Raw genomic sequence first — 19203 nt, 5'->3', positions numbered from 1 at the left:
TGCTAAGTGTCGTTTCTGGGCTTGATAACGCACGAGGTTCCTATGTAATATGAAATGATATATAAATGTATCTAATTAGACCTTATATCACTAATTAGATACGATTATACACTCCAAGACGCGAAAACACTTCAAATCAAGTGTTTGGAGTGACCCGGGTGACATCTAAGGTCGTATATGGCTTGGATAATGTGTTACTCTTCAAGAGTAAAATCCTTATGGAGTTTTCGGCCCTAAGACCAACTCCACATGAGGTCACGGCCGTGAACTCATGGGTGAGGGTTTTATAGTGCTAAATGGCCTTATATGACTTGGGAAAATTAGCTAGGATCAAATTTAGGGCATAGGAATGGATTTAACTCACTTATGGACCATTTAATGGAGTTTATGGCAGTAAACTAGGAGTTTACGGCCGTAAACTCCCCCATACTCATTCCTTATGTGTTTTGATGGTGCTAGGACAATCACATGTGATTTAAACTCATTTTACAAGCCTTGGATGGAATTTTGGGGATCATTTGCTTAGGTTATAGGAGTTTACGGCCCAGGAACCCATCCTTGGGGGGTTTACGGCCGTGAACTCCTAAGGGAGGGGTTTTCATTGAGTTTAAGGCTTCTAATTCGTTTGTGGTTGATTCTAGAATTTATTCCAAGACTATTGGTGTGTTTAAATGGCATTTTAACACTTCAAAATGAGATTACTCCCCATGATATGGAGTTTACGGCCCAAGCATGTTCTTGGGCAGGAAACTCATGTTTACTCTCCAAAAATTAAGTTCAAGGTGTTCTAAGTCCATTTTGGTAAGCCCCTAAGTCATATCTAAGCTCCAAAGGTCGATTGGAAGGGTTTTTGGGCTCCAAAACCCAATTTATATGAGTTCACGGCCTAGGACTGTTCTAGGGCCGTAAAATCATGAATATGGTCCTATTCCATGATTTGAACTCAAATTTGAAGGTCTAAGATGCTATACTAGGAGTCAGGGTAGTTACCTTGGTGATTTGGAGCTTAAATTTGATGTTTTTGGACCTTAATCTTGAGTTTGAGGAGAGAGGTTAGAGAGTGAGTAATGAGAGAGAGAGAGAGAGGAAAGGCTTCAAATGAAGTCTTTTGAGCTTTAAGTAGGTCCTAAGTTCGGGACACGGTGGAATTCTACTCGATACCGACGTTAAATGGGGCTTTTGGTCGCAGCCGATTAAGTCGTTTTTATAACTTGACGGAATAAAACAATTATTTTTCAAATTAATAAATTGAAGCGTTTCCATGGATTTTTAACGTATTTGGACAATTATTAAGTCATAATAACAAACTTAAAATAAATGACTTAATTTAAAAACGAACGGAAACAATTTAAGACGACAAATTTTTAATGACGTATCGGGTTACGACGACGGAACGAACTTCGGGTTGTCACAACCTTGCAATTTTGGAAAAGTCTACAAGAGGAATTAGGTACCAAGTTGTGTTTAAGTACAGCTTACCATCCGCAAACTGATGGTCAGAGCGAACGAACAATACAAACACTTGAAGATATGCTGAGAGCATGTACCCTGGAATTCCAAGGTAATTGGGATGAACATTTACCGTTGTTAGAATTTTCCTATAATAATAGTTTCCACTCGAGCATAAAGATGGCACCTTATCAAGCTTTGTACGGAAATAAGTGACGTACGCCGTCTTGTTGGCTTGAGGTTGGGGAAAAGCAGTTTATGGGACCGGAGATAGTCCATCAAACTGCTGAAAAGTTGAAAATAATTAGGGAAAGAATGTTAGCAGCTCAGGATCGTCAAAAGAGCTATGCTAACAACAAGCGAAGACCGATGACTTTTGAAGTTGGAGATTCGGTTTTGCTTAAAGTCTCGCCGTGGAAGGGACTTATAAGATTTGGTAAAAGGGAAAATTAAGTCCAAGGTTTATTGGACCGTTTAAAGTTCTTCAGAGGATTGGGAACCAAGCTTACAAGCTCGAACTACCAAAAGAACTTAATGGAATTCATAACACTTTTCATGTGTGTTATTTGAGGAAGTTCACGGGAGAAGCTCCCGACATGATTTCACTTTCGGAGTTGAGAATCGATGAGAACAAAAGGTTGATTGAAGAACCAGAGGCAATACTTGACCGAAAGACTAAGAAGTTGCGACGCAAGATGGTCGAGTTAGTGATTGTTCGATGGAAACACACGAATGGGCCGAATCTCACATGGGAGACGGAGAGTGACATGATGGGTCGCTATCCGCATTTGTTTGTTGATGTGTGATTCCGGGGACGGAATCATTCTAAGGTGGAGAGAATTGTAACGCCTGTGTTTCTGGGCTTGTCATTAATGTTGATATAATAGTCTAGGTTAACCTTTGTAACCCGTTTTGAAATAATAGGAGTGTATTATTTGAGTATTATGTGTTTTGTGCTTAATTGCTTAATTATGTGATTTGATTTAAGAATAAAAATAAGCGTCAAAATTTAAGTATAAAATAAACTCGATATCTTTACATAAAGTTGTAATGGCCGAAACGAGGTTTCCGAATATATATAGAACGCCCAAATCTGACTTCGTATGAGGAATTTATGATTTTCTGAAGTTTCGAGTTAGCGGTATGCAGCCTGAATACTCGATTTGAGATCGAGCGGTTTTTAGTCGAAACAATCTAAACGAGAATCGAAGATCTCGTTGTTAGTAGCGAAACGATGAAAAGTTAGGCGAGAACGGATGCCGGACGAAGAAGTTATGAATTTATAACAAAGTTTTCCTGTCCCAGCCTACTAAAAATAAATAATAAAAATAAAATTCAAAATTAGCCAACGGAGTCTAAGCGAAAGTCGTAGAGCATAGTCTCACCTACGCGTGGATATAAAGAACATCGAAAACGGAGTTCGTATGAAGAAGATATGAATTTTTGAAGTTTATTAAATAATTAAAATATATAAATTTAATCTTTAATTCGAATGTATATCCGAAGGAGTCACCGATCTGATCCGAAGTACACCCAGCGTACTGGCGTACGCCCAGTGTATAGCGAAGCATGACACGCCTCGCACTCGAGTTCTTCGGATGACGCATGCAATGACGAATTCGGACGCGTACACCCCGCGTACGCATGTACGCCCAGCGTACTGCGAGGCTTCAGCCTCCTATAAATAGGATGCGAGGGTTCCGGGCATATTTGCTCAGTTCCTCTCTTTTTCGTGCCGAAGCTCTGCGTGTAAACCCCCGAAGCCATCCCGACACCCCGGATCATATATCCAAGTTAAGAAGGAAGTTTTACGCTCCCGAGATCCCGAGAGGTGTGATCCCCGAGCCGAAGCTCTGCCCGCGAGGAGTTTGATTTTTTGTGAAGATCTTCCAGATCTACGGAGAAACACTACTTCTGCACGTCGTAGTGTTGTCTGATCATCTTCTGATCAAGTGAGTGTGTGGTTACTTTCTTTTAACGCATAAATATTAAGTATTTGCTATGAAATACGCGCTATATGTATAATATAAAGTTGTTTATATGTGTGGGTGTAGAGTCCCTTTCATAAACACGATTTTAATACAAGTATTGTTTGAATGTATTAAGTATATGTTTGGTGTGAGTGTGTAGTTACTTTCTTCTAACGCATAATTATGAAGTATTTTATACGAAATACGTGTTATGTGTATAATTTTGTTGTTATGTGTGTGAATGTATATTCACTCTCTTTTATCTCATAGATCTTATTTATTTTCTATGAAATACGTGTTATGTGGGTGTGCCTCATCTGTTATGTGGAATATATATTGATTGAACATGCTATACAGGTTTTAAACTATGTATAAAAATATATATTTTATCTACTAATATGTTGGGTAGAACATGGGTAGATAGTTGATGTGTGATGAACAGATGAGAGGCCTCGATGTTGTTGTTGTTGATCTAGTTATTCAGCGGAGTATGGATAACGACCACAGACTCTTTCTAGACAGTCCAATGGAACGCTAGCAGGTTCATAACCTGTAGGTGTTGTGAACGATGTGTTCACCGGTGTACTCTATCCCTCTCATGGTTGCCTTTAGGATATCTATTGTTGAGGAAACCCCTTAGCAGTAATGCCCGTCCTGATGAAAATCCAAGATTAGGTCACTTGAGATAGATGTTTTTTTAGGGACGTAAAGTGAGGATAACGGGAATGGGTAATCGGGTTATGGTTGGTTGGTGAAATTAAATATAATTTATTTATTGTGGGTTGAAAACCCTATATGCTCACCAGGCTCCCAAGCCTGCCCAGTCAGTTTTATTTGTATTACAGGAAGTGGCGCAAGGGCATAAGATGGATGAATCATCAAGTTGTTTTGTTTACAAGTCTGTATATGTATATATTTGTTGAATGACTTGTAATGTTATCGTCTATGCTTTATGGTCTGTATCGGAACATGACATCCCGAGTTTTGATTATATAATGAAAATGCATCTCTTGATGAAATGCTTTGATAAATATTATTTTATCATATTTTGTTTTGGGAAAATATTCCGCAACTCTTTTAAATCGAAAGGATTTACTCTGAAATTATTTTAAAAATCATAAATGAAATCGGTCTTTTCTGACCGAGATTTTAGGGATGTCACATCGTTCAACTGACTACACTGGTCACACGAGTACTTCCTCCGAATGTTCGTACTTATATCTAGTTTTGGAATTTGGTTGAAGAAATAGCTACCTTTATAGCCTAAAGAAAAGATGCCTTTCACTGTTTATCAATAAACATGTGACCGTAATTTAAGGGGAAACTACACATACACTTCTTAGGTTGTGTTTGTTTTTTTTAAAAAAGATTTTCTAACCTCTTAGTGCTGCGTGGCGCAGCACACACGCAACACTTTTAAGTTCGCAGCAGTTTATTTTTTTTTGCAGACTTCGGGTTCAAAAACCTCTTCCCATTCTCTTCACCGCTGCCTCTCCCTAGCCCGTCGCCGGTGGCGGTTCACCCTCCCTCACGCGGTCGCTGCTGCTGCTGCCGCCATCGTCTTCAACACCATGAACTTTGCTACCATCGTCTTCAACATCAGGTAATTTTTTTCTGATTTCTTATGCAATTGAGTACAACTGCTGATTTCTTAGAGGACACCAGTGAATCGGTGATGAACAAATAAAATTCAAACTTTTTTTTCAACAATTCTTAAATCTCCATATAAGATTATGCTGATGGTTCAGGAACTTAACCAAAAAGAAAAACTCATTCTATAAATATGATAGTCTGATTATTTTCTATGTAAATAGGATGCAAATTATTAAGCCTAGCCTAGTGTCTAGAAAGCAATTTACTAGAAACCTTTACAATCCACAAACAAATACTTTTAACTTAACAAATAAGGAGTGGGAGGACTTTAAAAAGGTATATATATATATATATATATATATATATATATTCACACACACACACACACATATTTATATGTATTTTGTTTATATAGTTGACATTTATTCTTATATTACTTTTGTTACATTGATTGCGTTTAGGGACATCTGAAAGCTGCTTCTTTGAAAACCGTCCCATTAGTGTTTCTAGAGCTTTGTGTAGAACTCTTTGATGGAAACAGTGCATCTGGTAGTCTCAGCTATGCCATATCCCAAACACCATCGGGACATGGATCATCTTCTTTCCATGGTGCACCACTACAGCTTATGGATGCCCCTTCTGTTAACGTAGACGAGGATTATTTATTTTCCAGTCATACTAGTGAGCATTTTACTCAGCCTCCACCTTCTGCTGCTTCACCTTCTGGTAACCCCAACAAAAGGGCTAAACCCTCAACTCCTAGACCTCGAGCTCCTAGTGCCTCACCTGATCCACCTTCTTGTGCCTCGTCTAAAGCTTCTATTACTGCTGATGATTTAGCAATGGAGATGCAAAAAGCTCTACGCCATTTGACTCAAGGGCCAACAATTCCCCAATGTTTAGAGAAGCTTGAGTTTCTCGAGTTGGACCCAGTAGACCCTCTACGATTTGTTGCATATCACATTTTTGGAGGGACCATGAATATAAGAGAGATGTGGGTAAATTTGCCAAATGATCCACAAATATTAAGAAGATGGATCGAGATGACAACTACAAGTTTAGGAGTTTTAAATGATGGAAAGATTTTTCGTTAAGTTTATTCGTTTGAGTTGTTTACGTTTTAATTGCATGTTTTGGAACTATATGGTTATGTTTTTTGGTTATTTGCTACTTGAATGTTATTTGTAGTATTTGGTACTTGAGATGTTATGTTATGTTTTTTTGGTACTTGAGATTTATGTTATGTTTTTTGGTACTTGAATCTTATGTTATGTTATTATCTTATGTTATTATATGTTTTGTTGATTAATAGGTTTGTAATGGATCACAAAAAAAAGATACTACTCATAATTCTTATGTACTTGTACGTCCGCTACTTTTGGAAGAGGGGTGTCAAACGAGTGCGAGACAACGATTCGGAAATGACGGGACATGAATTTACGTTAGAGTTACTTCACCGTAATCCTCTACAATGTCTTGAAGTGCTACGCTTGTCCCGTGAATCATTTGTCCGACTATGTGCTCATTTTAGAGTAAACTACGTGTTAAAGGATAGCAAACATGTGTCGGTTGAGGAGAAGATGGTTTTGTTTTTGATGATGATCGGTCATAACCAACGTTATGTGATTATCAAGCGGAGATTTCAATACTCAAAGCAAACAATTCATAAGTTTTTTCATGAAGTGCTGGACAAAATGTTGCTTTTCACACATTAAATTATATTACAAACTTCTTTTAATCCGAATCCAAACATTCCGGAACATAATAGGAGGCTACGACGGGTGTTCAAGGGAGCAGTTGGTGCACTTGATGGCACTTTGATACATGTTGTTGTCCCTACAAACAAACATGATTTATATAGAAGTAGTGGAAAAGGCGAATGTTACCAAAACGTATTGGCAATATGTGACTTCAACATGTTGTTTACGTTTGTTGTGGCCGGTTGGGAAGGGATAGCACACGATTCTAGAATTTTATCAGAAGCATTAACAAATCCACATGCACCATTCCCGCTTCCACCACCAGGTAAATTTATGGTTATTTAAATAGTTTTATCTTAGTTTGAAAAATAAATGACTTTTTTTTGTTTTTTTTACAGATAAATATTATCTTTGTGATGTCGCCTATGCGAACATTCGACGTTTTATGGCATCGTACCGTAATGTAAGGTATTGGCTTGGAGATTTCCGTCGAAGACGTGCTTTAACGAATAAAGAAAAATTTAACCATGCGCACGCAAAACTTCGGAATGTCATTGAGCGTGCTTGGTGTCTTGGAAGCACGATTCCCTATACTGAAGAGGATGGAACCATTCTCGTTGGTTACACAACGAAACATTACCCTAGCATGTTTTGCGCTTCATAATTTTATAAAAAGAGAGGGACTATATGATGAGTATTTTGCACGATGTGATGAACCAAATGTCTCTGTCCAGAATAACAATGCAGTCGTTGATAATGATGAAGATGAGATTCCAACACATGGTACTGCAGCGGATCGTGAATATATGACCCAGTTATGGGATGAAATTGCCGAACAATTGATGCAAAATATGGAATGAGAATTATTCAAGTTTGGTTGTATGAATTTTATTTAAAAATGTTATTGTAAGACTAATTTGGTTGTTTGAATTTTATTTCAATGTTTTAATACTACAATTATTAAATTTTTGTTATTAAAAACCTATTTTCGGTTTATTAAATTACTTTATTTTAAATTTTTAAATATTTGCAACAGCCTGCAGACGTTAAAAAAATAAACATGCTTCTCATTACAGTCTGCAACACTTTGGTCCACCTCTTCTGCTGAAGAGGTCTGTAGAAGTGGTCCGCAGACTTCAAATAGTTTCACTTCGGAAAAACAAATGGCACCTTAGTCTCTCTTGACTTTGAAGGAAGATATATTTTCCCAGGACCCATAGTTTCGTGTCTTAAAATAGACATCACTGAAATCCCACACATATACTTTGATTTATTTCTTTATCTTTGGCACTCTCTAGCACGAAGATCCTTGTGATTTTCCAAAAGTATGGGTCGTGGTACTTACTCTATTTTTAGTTTCCCAGTTCAACTGAAGTTAATATAAAAGTGAACGTTTGTTTTCGGTGGGAAAGGTGATATACACTCAAAAGAGAAAGGGGAGAAACTGAAGCGACACTTTAATGGATAAGAATTCAAATGGGCACGTGAAAATTTGAACCGGAGCTACTTTTCCGCCACCTGACATGCGTTTCTGATGTCACAGCTGTCAAATCACACTTTTGCAGGCGACGTTTCAGTACTCGATATAATCTCTCTCCGAATTTATCTCACCAAACAAATGGTATAAAGAGTTTTTGACGCTACCTCTCTCCTTACCACTCACAAATACTCTCAATGAATATCCGCAATCGAAATACTCTCAATTGTTCATCATATTCATCCTTAAGAACTCATCAATGGCGGGATCTTCTGAAACTCCTTCTGTTAAAGAACACACTGGGCAGTCATTCCTTCTAACCATCAAGCAAAACCAAAACCTAATTATCGATCTCGATCCTCTCAAGCACGACAACTACATGTTGCCAAACGTTGAATGCTTGAAATACTCACCACTTGTCAAAGCGTTAACCACATCAGAAATCATTCTGATGTCTTTTCTGTGGAAAGCTTATTCCACTGCTTCCTACATCAAAGAAGAGCAGCTGATCATGTTTGAAGTTCACAATCAGAAAACCTCAGTCGCCAAGTCCTGATTTTTCTCCTTGCTAGGGCTTGCTCAGACCACTGATATGGTAGACCTAGATTCCATCTCAAACACTACCATCATGGAGATGTTATACCAAATGGGGTACAAAGAAACCCTAATGACGACAGTTTTTGATAATGATGATACGTACTTTGTTGACGGTGATTATTATGATGATGATACCCTAACTTTGTTGTATAAATCTTGGTTGAATTGCATTTACTATCGAGAATCCTAGATCTAAGTATTAGGGTTTACATGTGCATATAGGAAAGTTTTTTTTTGTGTAAAACCCATCAATGGTATCAGAGACTTGATTGGTTTCTGTTATATGTGATGCAATGCTTGTTTATCTGCTAAAAATCGAGTTTCTGGCCTCTGCCCGATCCGATTCGGCGAGTCCAGGTAGTGACTCGGCGAGTCCGAGAGTCAGGCATAGGATATTTCGGGATTTATTGCTGTTTTGATGAAGAATAATTGCTAAGATTGTTTTCTTATAATAAAATCCGAATTTTATTGTTTCTATGTGATTATCCTTACCAAAACAAAAGACAATTTCTAATTATTTGAATAATAATTTCGTTATATGATAAAAGTTGATTATTTAAATTATTTGGTAAATTATCTTGTAAATAAAATGGATTAGATCAAATTTAGATAATCGTTAAATTAATTGTTTAATTTAAAATTATTTGCTATATGATCCTTTGTGTTTTGAAAAGTTCAAAACTTGTCCTCAACTTTTGAAATTTAAATTTGTGATTAAAATTTTAAATTTGAACTATTTAAATTTCAAACCCTAGAATTTTACAAGTTTAAAATTCAATCTCTTACTTTATAATATTATAATATATATATATATATATATATATATATATATATATATATATAACCTAAAATGCTAGTCTTACCATTAGTAGGCCTCATTCACGAAGCCAATCTCTAAGGTGGTATAAGGTTATGACCTATAAAATGGCCATTTAATGGGTGTCCACTCTCACCCACCACTTCCTTGATTGGTGGAGGATCGTTAGCTGAACGGGTATGATAGGGCAGCCCTTTCTCATTAATAAGTATAATGAATTATAAAAGTAACTAATTTTTTTACAAAATTTCTAATCTTAGTTACTTTAGGAAAAGTGAATTGATGCCATTCCAGGAAATTACACTTTGTACCCTTGCTAAGATGTTAGTGGAGCATGTGTGGTTAACCGGCACACTAATTGAGTTCTAAGCAAAGGTAGCAAAGGGTGACTCAATGTTTGTCATAGTTCGATGGAGCGTGTGTGGTTAACCAGCACATCGAATAGGTGACTGTAACAATGAGTCCACCATGTACATTTGCATAGTTATTCACACTTTGTTTGTGATCCTTGACATCCCTGTCACAAACTTGAGGGGCATATCGAGATTTAAACATGACATTGAAAACTTTAATGAATCTCAAAAAGATTTAGGAGTTTTTCAATACATTTAAAACTTAATCTTTTTTTCGTTTTTCATGGTGGAGAATTAATGAATCGTCATTTACTTACCTAGCTTCAAGTTATTTACATGTTAGATTACGACATCCCTCTTCTAATATGTAGATAATGTTGTTGGATCCTAGCCCTAATTTCTGATTTGGGTGTTTAATTAGGGATTCATTTCTAATCAAACTTTGTTCTCTTCCTTTTCAGATGTCGAACATGAACAACAACAACGCTTTTGGCTCGAGTTCCTCCGACTCATTCTCACTCATGAACTTGTGTGGGAGGGTGATATTCGACGGAAACAATTTCAACGATTGGATTCGTAACATAAGAATGGTCACACGTTATGAGGACAAAGAGTATGTACTTGACAAAGAGTTGAAGGAGATCGACATGAACACTGCCACTCCCGAAGAGATCGCTGTCTTTAAGGCCCACAAGCGTGATGCCACGAAAGTCCATTGCATCATGCTAGCGACAATGACTTCCGAACTCCAAAAGTTCTATGAGGACATGTATCCCTATGAGATGCATCAAGACTTGCTGGACCGGTACTACCAAAGTGCGATGCAAGAGAGGTATGAGATCATCACTTCAATGATCACTACCCGAATGGGTAGTGGAGAGTCCCTTACCGCTCATTTGTAAAAAAATGCAGAGATATGTTGATCGTCTGCTAAAGTTGAATGTTAAATTTGATGAAGAGCTGGCGATTGACATCATCTTCACTCCCTGCCTCCCTGCTACAACCAGTTCCGATTGACATCATCCTTCACTCCCTGCCTCCCTGCCTCCCTGCTACAACCAGTCACCTTGAGCAAGCTTCAAGGATTGCTTAGGACTGTTGAGAGTAATCTCAAGGATAAGTCTGTTGCATCAAGTCCCGATCCATTTGCTGCCCCTGTTTTGGCTATTAGGAAAGGGAAGGGTAAGAAGAGGAAGGCTCCCTCAACGAGCCACCACAAGGGAAAATACCAAGATGGTACCTCTTCTAGTGGAACCAAAGTGGGTTCTGCTAAACCCAACTCTAACCCAAAGGAGGCAGAGTGCCACTATTGCCACAATATAGGGCATTAGAAGAGAAGCTGCCCAGAATATCTGCAGGCCATTAAGGATGGAAAGATCAAGCCATCCTACGCAGGTATTTGCACAATTAAATCTAATGATTCACCACATTCCATTTCTTGGGTACTTGATATAGGATGTGTTTTTCACATTTGTTCTAATTTTCAGGGCCTTAGAAGAGATAGGGATGTGGAGCATGGAAAGATAAATTTGATCATGGGGAACAGAAGATCGTCGCCTGTCACCAAGATCCAAATTTTCTCTTTATTGCTCAGTAGTAGATTACGATTAGATTTAGACAATTGTTGCTATTCGCCAGATATGGAAAGAAAAATCATTTCATTTCATGGTTTATATAGACAAGGATTTAGATAATCATTTGATAATGAAAAGGGTTCTATTAATGCTTATCTTAATGGTGTATTTTATTTTGAAGCATTGCCTTGTAATGGAATATATGAAACTGTGATGGATGTAGATAACTTAGGAACTGATGTGTTGCGTATTGATTCATCCAATGGTTTGGATAAAGCATGCTTGTGGCATTTTCCTTCTTGGACATGTCAACAAAAAACGCATAGCCCAACTCCAAAAGAATGGAGTGTTGGAGTCATTCGACCTTAGGGACGATGATGCATGCGAGTCTTGTTTGCTTGGAAAGATGACCAAGTCACCCTTCACTAGCAGTTGTGAGAGGGGTGAGGGTCTATTGGATCTCATACACACCGATGTGTGTGGGCCCTTTAGATCAACCACAAGGGATGCGAGTCGCTTCTATGTGACTTTTACCGATGATTATAGTAGATATGGGTATATCTACTTAATCAACACAAGTCAGAAACCTTTGAAAAGTTCAAAGAGTTTAAACAAGAAGTGGAGAATCATTTGGGAAGGAAAATCATGAGGATCGATCCGATCGAGGAGGAGAGTACCTAAGTCTTGAATGCCACGACTATCTTAAGGAGTGCGGAATCGTTTTGCAATTGATGCCACCTAGGACACCGCGGTTGAACGGTGTGGCTGAGAGGCATAATTGAACCTTGTTGGACATGGTTCGTTCTATGATGAGTCATGCTTCACTACCTATCTCATTTTGGGGGTATGCCTTAGAGACTGCCTCCATATCCTTAACTTATTCCCTACAAAGAAGGTTGCCAAAACACCTCGTGAGATATGGACAGGGAAGGCTCCCTCGTTGGCACATATCAAGGTTTGGGGTTGCGAGGCTTTTGTAAGACGAGAGACTCACGACAAACTCGAACCTCGTAGTGAGCGGTGTATTTTCATCGGCTACCCGCAGAAATCCTTTGGATATCTCTTCTATAGACCGTGTGACAATTTTTTCTTCGTTGCGAGGAGAGGGGTTTTCCGAGAGCGAGAACTCATAAGCCAAGGGGACAGTGGGAGGCAAATCGATCTTGAAGAGATTCAAGATTCGAGCGAATAAGGTGATGGGTTTTGAGCATTCTAACACTTCCTAAGTGTACATGCAACCCTAATAAACATTGGATCTATGTTTGTCTAAGATACATGCAAATAATTATTTTTCCAAGGTTCATATCCTAACTAGCATGGCATGGGGAACTTGAATCAAATAAAGCTAGTAGAAATACTTACCTTGTAGTTGTAGTTGATTCCTTGGAGTTTTAGAGCCTAGCACCAATAGTGTGGATGGCTCAAATGGAAATCACAAATCACCACAAATTTGGAACTTTGAGAGAGCAGTCACTACTATCTTGAAATCGGCCCTCACCTCAACAAGTGTCAACTAGTGTGATTTCAAGAACCAAAGCCTTCTTTATATAGTGTGGTGGATTAGGGTTACATCCATGTAAACCCTAATACCCATGTCTCTTCATTTCCATGAGATCCATGGGTTAAAGCTCCATGGAGTATCCATGGACTTTTCCATGCAAGCCTAGCCCATTCCAAATAAGCCTTAGCCCACACTATATAAATATAGAAGCCCATATTTAATTAGTAATATCTTTGATCTCTAAATTAATCCTAGATTAATTATAGATCAATACTAATTAAATAATATGATCTTATATTAATATATTAGAACTTATAATATATTAATAAATCATAACTTGTACTATTCTCAACAGATTATCCATAAATTGTTCGGGTGAAGTGCAACCCAAATGGACCATGCCGGGTCGGGTCAAGTACATACCAAATATAGTTATGGACTTAGACACTATATCCAACAGTCTCCCACTTGGATAAGTCTAATAACTATAGTTGCAAGTATGATTTCAGGAACCGATCAACAATCGTAGCTCTTTAAACTCTGTTGAACTAGAACGCGCCATTTTAGATAAGTGATCATATAATCCTCTGTTCTAGATATCAGCCGGACAAATACATGGAACATGGTCTTACTTATTGCCCAGCATTTGTTTCCCGATTTTCGATTTGTTTGACATAGAACTTAACTGAACACATCAATTTAGTTCTGACCGGGGCCGGTACATAGGTCAAAACAAAATCATCGAGGGGCCCAGATATCAGCTTCTAATCCAAGAAGGAACAGATAAACTTCGACTCATATGTTTATTCTACCACTCATTGAATTATACACAAAGGCACGTTTTATAACATCGAGTTACCAATGCGTTTTCGTACAATCAATGCATAACCAACTCATAAGTAACAAATCATATCTCTAGGTTTGAAGACTTATATGATATTACCGTCTCACGATCATTCGAGATAAAATTCCATGAAGTGATTCCAGTGAGCGTGGGTTGAGTCCAATGCTCAGAACTTATGAGCACTCATGATTGTTGTAGCCATGTCCAACACCTTAGACCTCTGCAACCAATCATGACAGTCTTGATTCATACCTACTTCCGACATATGACCGACTGTGGAGGTTTGAATAATATGATATACCAAACATAAGTATTCTGGAAGTCAAAACATGCAAAAGAAATATAGTAAACGATCGACAAGAGATAGCAACACTTTACTAATAAATAAAACACCTTTTATTCATCATCTAATGTCAATTACACTTTACAAATTTCATAATTTATCTAACTACTAAAACTTATATCATCCTTCAGCCCTATGCTTCGAGCATGCTGGAGATGCTTAACCCTACTCAGTCCCTTCGTGAGGGGATCTGCTGGGTTCTCATCCGATGATACCCTCTTTGCCACGAGGATTCCTTCTTCTATTCGATGTCTGATGAAGTGATATTTTCTGTCAATGTGCCTGGATCTCCCATGATCTCTTGGTTCCTTGGCTAAGGCAACCGCACTATTGCTGTCAAAGAAAATCTCCACTGGCTCTTTTATAGTTGGTACAACTCCAAGGTCTCCGATGAAGTTCTTTAGCCATATAGTGTCACACCCCCAAACCTGAACGGCAGAAACGTTCGGGGGCGGATGACTTCATGTGGTAACGTAACAAATGAATACATAGTAAAGAAAGCAATACAACCATCATATATATAATTGAAAGTTTACATTTGTCAAAAGTTACATGTTCAAAACCAATTACAATATGATGTCAAAATATGAGATTAAACTGGCGCCGCAGCATCCCTTCTTCAAAAGCATATTAATACCTGAAATTACTGAATCCCTGGGACATACAAGAAATTTTGCAAGAGTAGATCAGCATTTAAGCTGGTGAGTTTCATAAGTATTAAATGACAATGTTTGTATGAAATAAAATGTTTTGTCCTTGTTTGTTTGTTTCTAGAAAATCCTATATTTTCTGCTAGTATAAAAGTAGCGTTCTCTCAAGACCAATGTTTGTTTCTAAAAATGTATGTAAGTTTAAAATAACCAATATGATTGAAAACCTCGTAAATCAATGTATTTTTAATACCCCATGTGAGTTTTATAACCATACTATTGACTCGGAATGCCTATACACAACGTTCTTCAGGCGTTGGAATGTTATGACGTTTGTCACCCCAAATGGTGGACTGTAGCTAACAGTCAAGGCGCGAGTTGTCAAGCCCGTATAGATCTATACACAAACACCATGCTCCCCCTCCAAGGGATTCTGGTATATAATACAGGACTTGAAATGTGTACTCGAACGTATGTGAAGTTAATGTCTCACAAACCATGGTATAAAAACAGATTTACGTGTTAAAATGTTCGTTTGTTCTTGTATATGAAAGTGACTTCTTGAAAATCGTGTTTCTAGTATGTAAAAGTTAGCTCAGGGCCTGCCATGGCTTCCGTGTAGCTGTTAGGCTCATCCAGACCTACTAGTGTCTCATCACTAATAAGTGTCTCACCTTCCGCAGTAATATGGAAACCATAGTAATGCTCAGGTGCATTCCTAACTCTTGTGGAACGCCTCAGAGGTACAGATTCGTCAATTGGCTCAACAGGAGTTTCCTCCTCAAGTTGAGGGCTAGCGTTTGAAGTTCCTTCACCACTTGACTCTTGAATTTCTTCAAGATCAATTTGCCTCCCACTGTCTCCTTGGCTTATAAACTCTCTCTCTCTCGAAAGACTCCTCTTCTTGCTACAAAGACCACATTATCACTAGGTCTGTAGAAGAGGTAACCAAAGGATCTTTGTGGGTAGCCGATGAAAATACACCTCTCGCTTCGGGGTTCTAGCTTGTCATGAGTCTCGCGCCTCACAAAAGCCTCGCACCCCCAAATCTTGATGTGGTCTAGGTTGGGTACTTTACCAGTCCACATCTCGTGAGGAGTTTTGGCAACTTTCTTTGTAGGGACTAGATTAAGAATATGGGTGGCAGTCTCTAAGGCATACCCACAGAATGAGATTGGTAGCGAAGCTCGACTCATCATGGAACGAACCATATCCAACAAGGTTCGATTACGCCTCTCAGCTACACCATTCAACTGTGGTGTCCTGGGAGGTGTCAATTGTGAGACAATCCCACATTCCCTAAGATAGTCGAGGAAATCTGAACTAAGATACTCACCACCTCGATCGGATCGAAGCATCTTAATGTTCCTGCCCAATTGATTCTCAACTTCCTGTTTAAATTCCTTTAACCGTTCAAAAGTCTCTGACTTATGCTTGGTCAAGTAGACATATCCATATCTACTGTAATCATCAGTAAAAGTCAAATAATAACGATTAGCATCCCTTGTGGCATGTTTGAATGGTCCACACACATCTGTGTGTACAAGGTCCAAGAAACCTTCACCCCTCTCACAAGAACCTGTGAAGGGTGACTTTGTCATTTTCCCAAGTAAGCATGATTCGCAACTATCATCTGACTTTAGGTCAAATGACTCCAAGACTCCATCCTTTTGGAGTTGGCCTATGCGTTTCTTGCTTATATGTCCAAGACGACAATGCCATAATGATGCTTTATCCAAGTTATTATTATTAACAGAATCAATACATAATACATTATTTCCTAAGTTATCAACCACATATACTGTTTCATACACGCCATCACAAGGTAATGCTTTAAAATAAAGAACATTATTAAAGAAAGCATTAATCGAACCAACTTCATTATCAAATGAAAAGGTGAAACCTTGTTTATACAATGCATGAAAGGAAATAATATTTCTTGCCATTTCTGGCGAATAACAACACTCATTCAAATCTAAACTAAACCCACTACTTAGCGATAAAGTATAAACTCCAATCTTGGTGACAGGTGAAGCTTTCCTGTTTCCCATGATCAAGTTTATTCTTCCTTGCTCCACATTCTCACTTCTTCTTAGTCCTTGTAAATCAGAACAGATATGAATACCACAACCGGTATCAAGGACCCAAGAATTAGAATGGGGTGAGTTATTAGGTAAGATAGTGTAAGTACCTGCATGGTTGGGTTTAACTTTCCCATCCTTCACATCTTGCTGGTATTTTGGGCAGTTCCGCTTCCAATGTGCCTTTTCATGACAATAGAAGCATTCAGCCTCTTTTGGGTCAGAAGAAGGAGTGATGAAACCTTTCTTGGTTCCACTTGAAGAAGAGCCATCAAGGGTCCTAACCTTGGTACCCTTCGAAGAACTCTTTCTCTTCTTCCCTCGTCCTTTCCCGATTGCCAAGACAGGGGCAGAGTTGGTAGGAGTAGGTGTAGTAACAACCGCCTTACCCTTAAGACCACTTTATGTGGTCTTTAAGAGTCCTTGAAGTTTGCTGAGTGTGACCTCTTCCTTGGTCATGTGGTATGTCATGCGGAATTGATCATAACATGAAGGTAAGGAGTGCAAAATAATATCTATTGCTAGCTCCTCCAGGAAGTTCACATTAAGCTTCAGCAAACGGTCCACAAATCTTTGCATTTTCTGCATGTGGCCCGTGATGGGTTCACCATCCTTCATGCGAGTTGTTATCATGGAGGAGATGATTTCATACCTCTCTTGACGAGCACTTTGATGGTATCTTTCCATCAAGTCTTGGTGCATCTCATAGGGGTAGAAATCTTCATAGGATTTTTGGAGATCGGCTGTCATAGTGGCCATCATGATGCATGCCACTTTGGTGGCATCCCTTTCATGTGCCCTAAACTCAGCGATCTCTAGAGGAGTAGCAACTGTCTGATCAATCTCCTTAAGCTCCTTATCGAGGACATATTCCTTGTCCTCGTAGTGAGTAATCATTCTGATGTTTCTGATCCATTCATTAAAGTTGGATCCATCAAAAGTGACTTTCCCACACAAGTTCATAAGAGAAAAGGAGCCACTAGGATTAGAGCCAGAAGCAGCGTTGTTTGCAGACATCTAGTAAGAGAAGAAAGAAAGAATTAGTTTAGATATAGAGATAGTCCTTAATAAAACACCCAAATGTAATATTAAGGCTAGGACCCAATCACAATATATTATACTTAGAAGAGGTATGTCGTAATCTAAGTAATAACATATTTGAAAGGTAGGTGAATGACGATTCACCAATTTCCACCAAAGTCGAAATATTAAAATATTTAATTTGATTCTTAGAAACTCCTAGATTCTTTTGAGATTCAATGAACTTTTCAAAGGCATGTTTCAATCTCGAGTGTGCCCTCCAAGTTTTGTGACTGGGATGCCGAGGATCACAAAACGAGGTGTGAAGTAACCATGCAAATTACTTGGTACCCTTAATAAATTACCCCTCAATCAATGTGCCGGTTAACCACACACGCTCCATCGATACTATGATAAATATTAAGTCACCCTTTACCTACCTTGTTAAGTCCAAGTTAGTGTGTCTGTTAACCACACACGCTCCACTAACGACTTAGACAAAGTGTAAAGTGTAATTTCATGGATTAGCACCTTATTCACATTTTTCCTAAAGTAACTAAGATTGGGAATTTAATAAAACATTTAGTTACTTTATAATATTCATCATACTTTTAATGAGAATTTATAAGTCCTTGTCTTACCTGTTCGGCTAACGACCCTCCACCAATCAAGCAAGCGGTGGGTGAGAGTGGACACCCATTAAGTTGCCATTTTATAGGCAACAACCTTATACCCACCTTATAGACCGGCTTCGTGAATGAGGCGCGTACTAGCGGTAAGACGACTTTAATCTTATACACACACACACACACACACACACATATATATATATATATATATATATATATATATATATATATATATATATTAACTTATAATATTATAAGTATAAGGGTTGAATTTTAACTTTTAAAATTCTAAGGGTTGGAACTAAAGTTTTTAATATGACTTTACTTGTTCCAAAACTTGAGGGCAAGTTTTGTAAACTTTCAAAACTTTTCATTTCTTGTAACTTATGAGTTTAATAGAGTAATAAAAATGAAGACTCTTCATTTTTCTAACTCTTGTGTTCTTTTAATGGTTTTTTAATTCAAGTGACTTTTGGTTTTCCATAACTTGAGGACAAGTTATGGACTCCATTAAAACACATTATGATCAAGAATTAAACTACCACATAGGTTACAAATAATTCCTATGATCATCTAAACATCATAAGATCAAGAACATGAATATG

At 38.1% G+C, this 19203-nt stretch overlaps 1 protein-coding gene across 1 annotated transcript; it reads left to right on the top strand.

Moving 5' to 3' along the window:
* Positions 1 to 6433: 6433 nt before the first annotated feature.
* On the top strand, positions 6434 to 7572 carry LOC111911988 (uncharacterized). The gene is made up of 4 exons (XM_023907754.1): positions 6434 to 6681; positions 6781 to 7037; positions 7111 to 7328; positions 7447 to 7572. Exons 1-4 carry the CDS (start codon positions 6434 to 6436, stop codon positions 7570 to 7572), a joined length of 849 nt encoding a protein of 282 aa, XP_023763522.1.
* Positions 7573 to 19203: the final 11631 nt, after the last annotated feature.

Source organism: Lactuca sativa, chromosome 7 (genome assembly GCF_002870075.4).
Source record: "Lactuca sativa cultivar Salinas chromosome 7, Lsat_Salinas_v11, whole genome shotgun sequence".
NCBI lineage: Eukaryota > Viridiplantae > Streptophyta > Magnoliopsida > Asterales > Asteraceae > Lactuca > Lactuca sativa.
The sequence above is the reverse complement of the archived record's forward strand: the minus strand, read 5'-3'. Positions and strand labels throughout refer to the sequence as shown.

What these genes read in the sequence shown, in the direction of transcription:
- LOC111911988 (XM_023907754.1), top strand. Translation starts at nt 6,434, where the DNA reads ATGACGGGACATGAATTTACGTTAGAGTTACTTCACCGTAATCCTCTA. An exon ending in TCAAAGCAAACAATTCATAA is followed by an intron (nt 6,682 to 6,780) that starts GTTTTTTCATGA and finishes GGAACATAATAG; the next exon opens with GAGGCTACGACGGGTGTTCA. An exon ending in AAGAGGATGGAACCATTCTC is followed by an intron (nt 7,329 to 7,446) that starts GTTGGTTACACA and finishes GTCTCTGTCCAG; the next exon opens with AATAACAATGCAGTCGTTGA.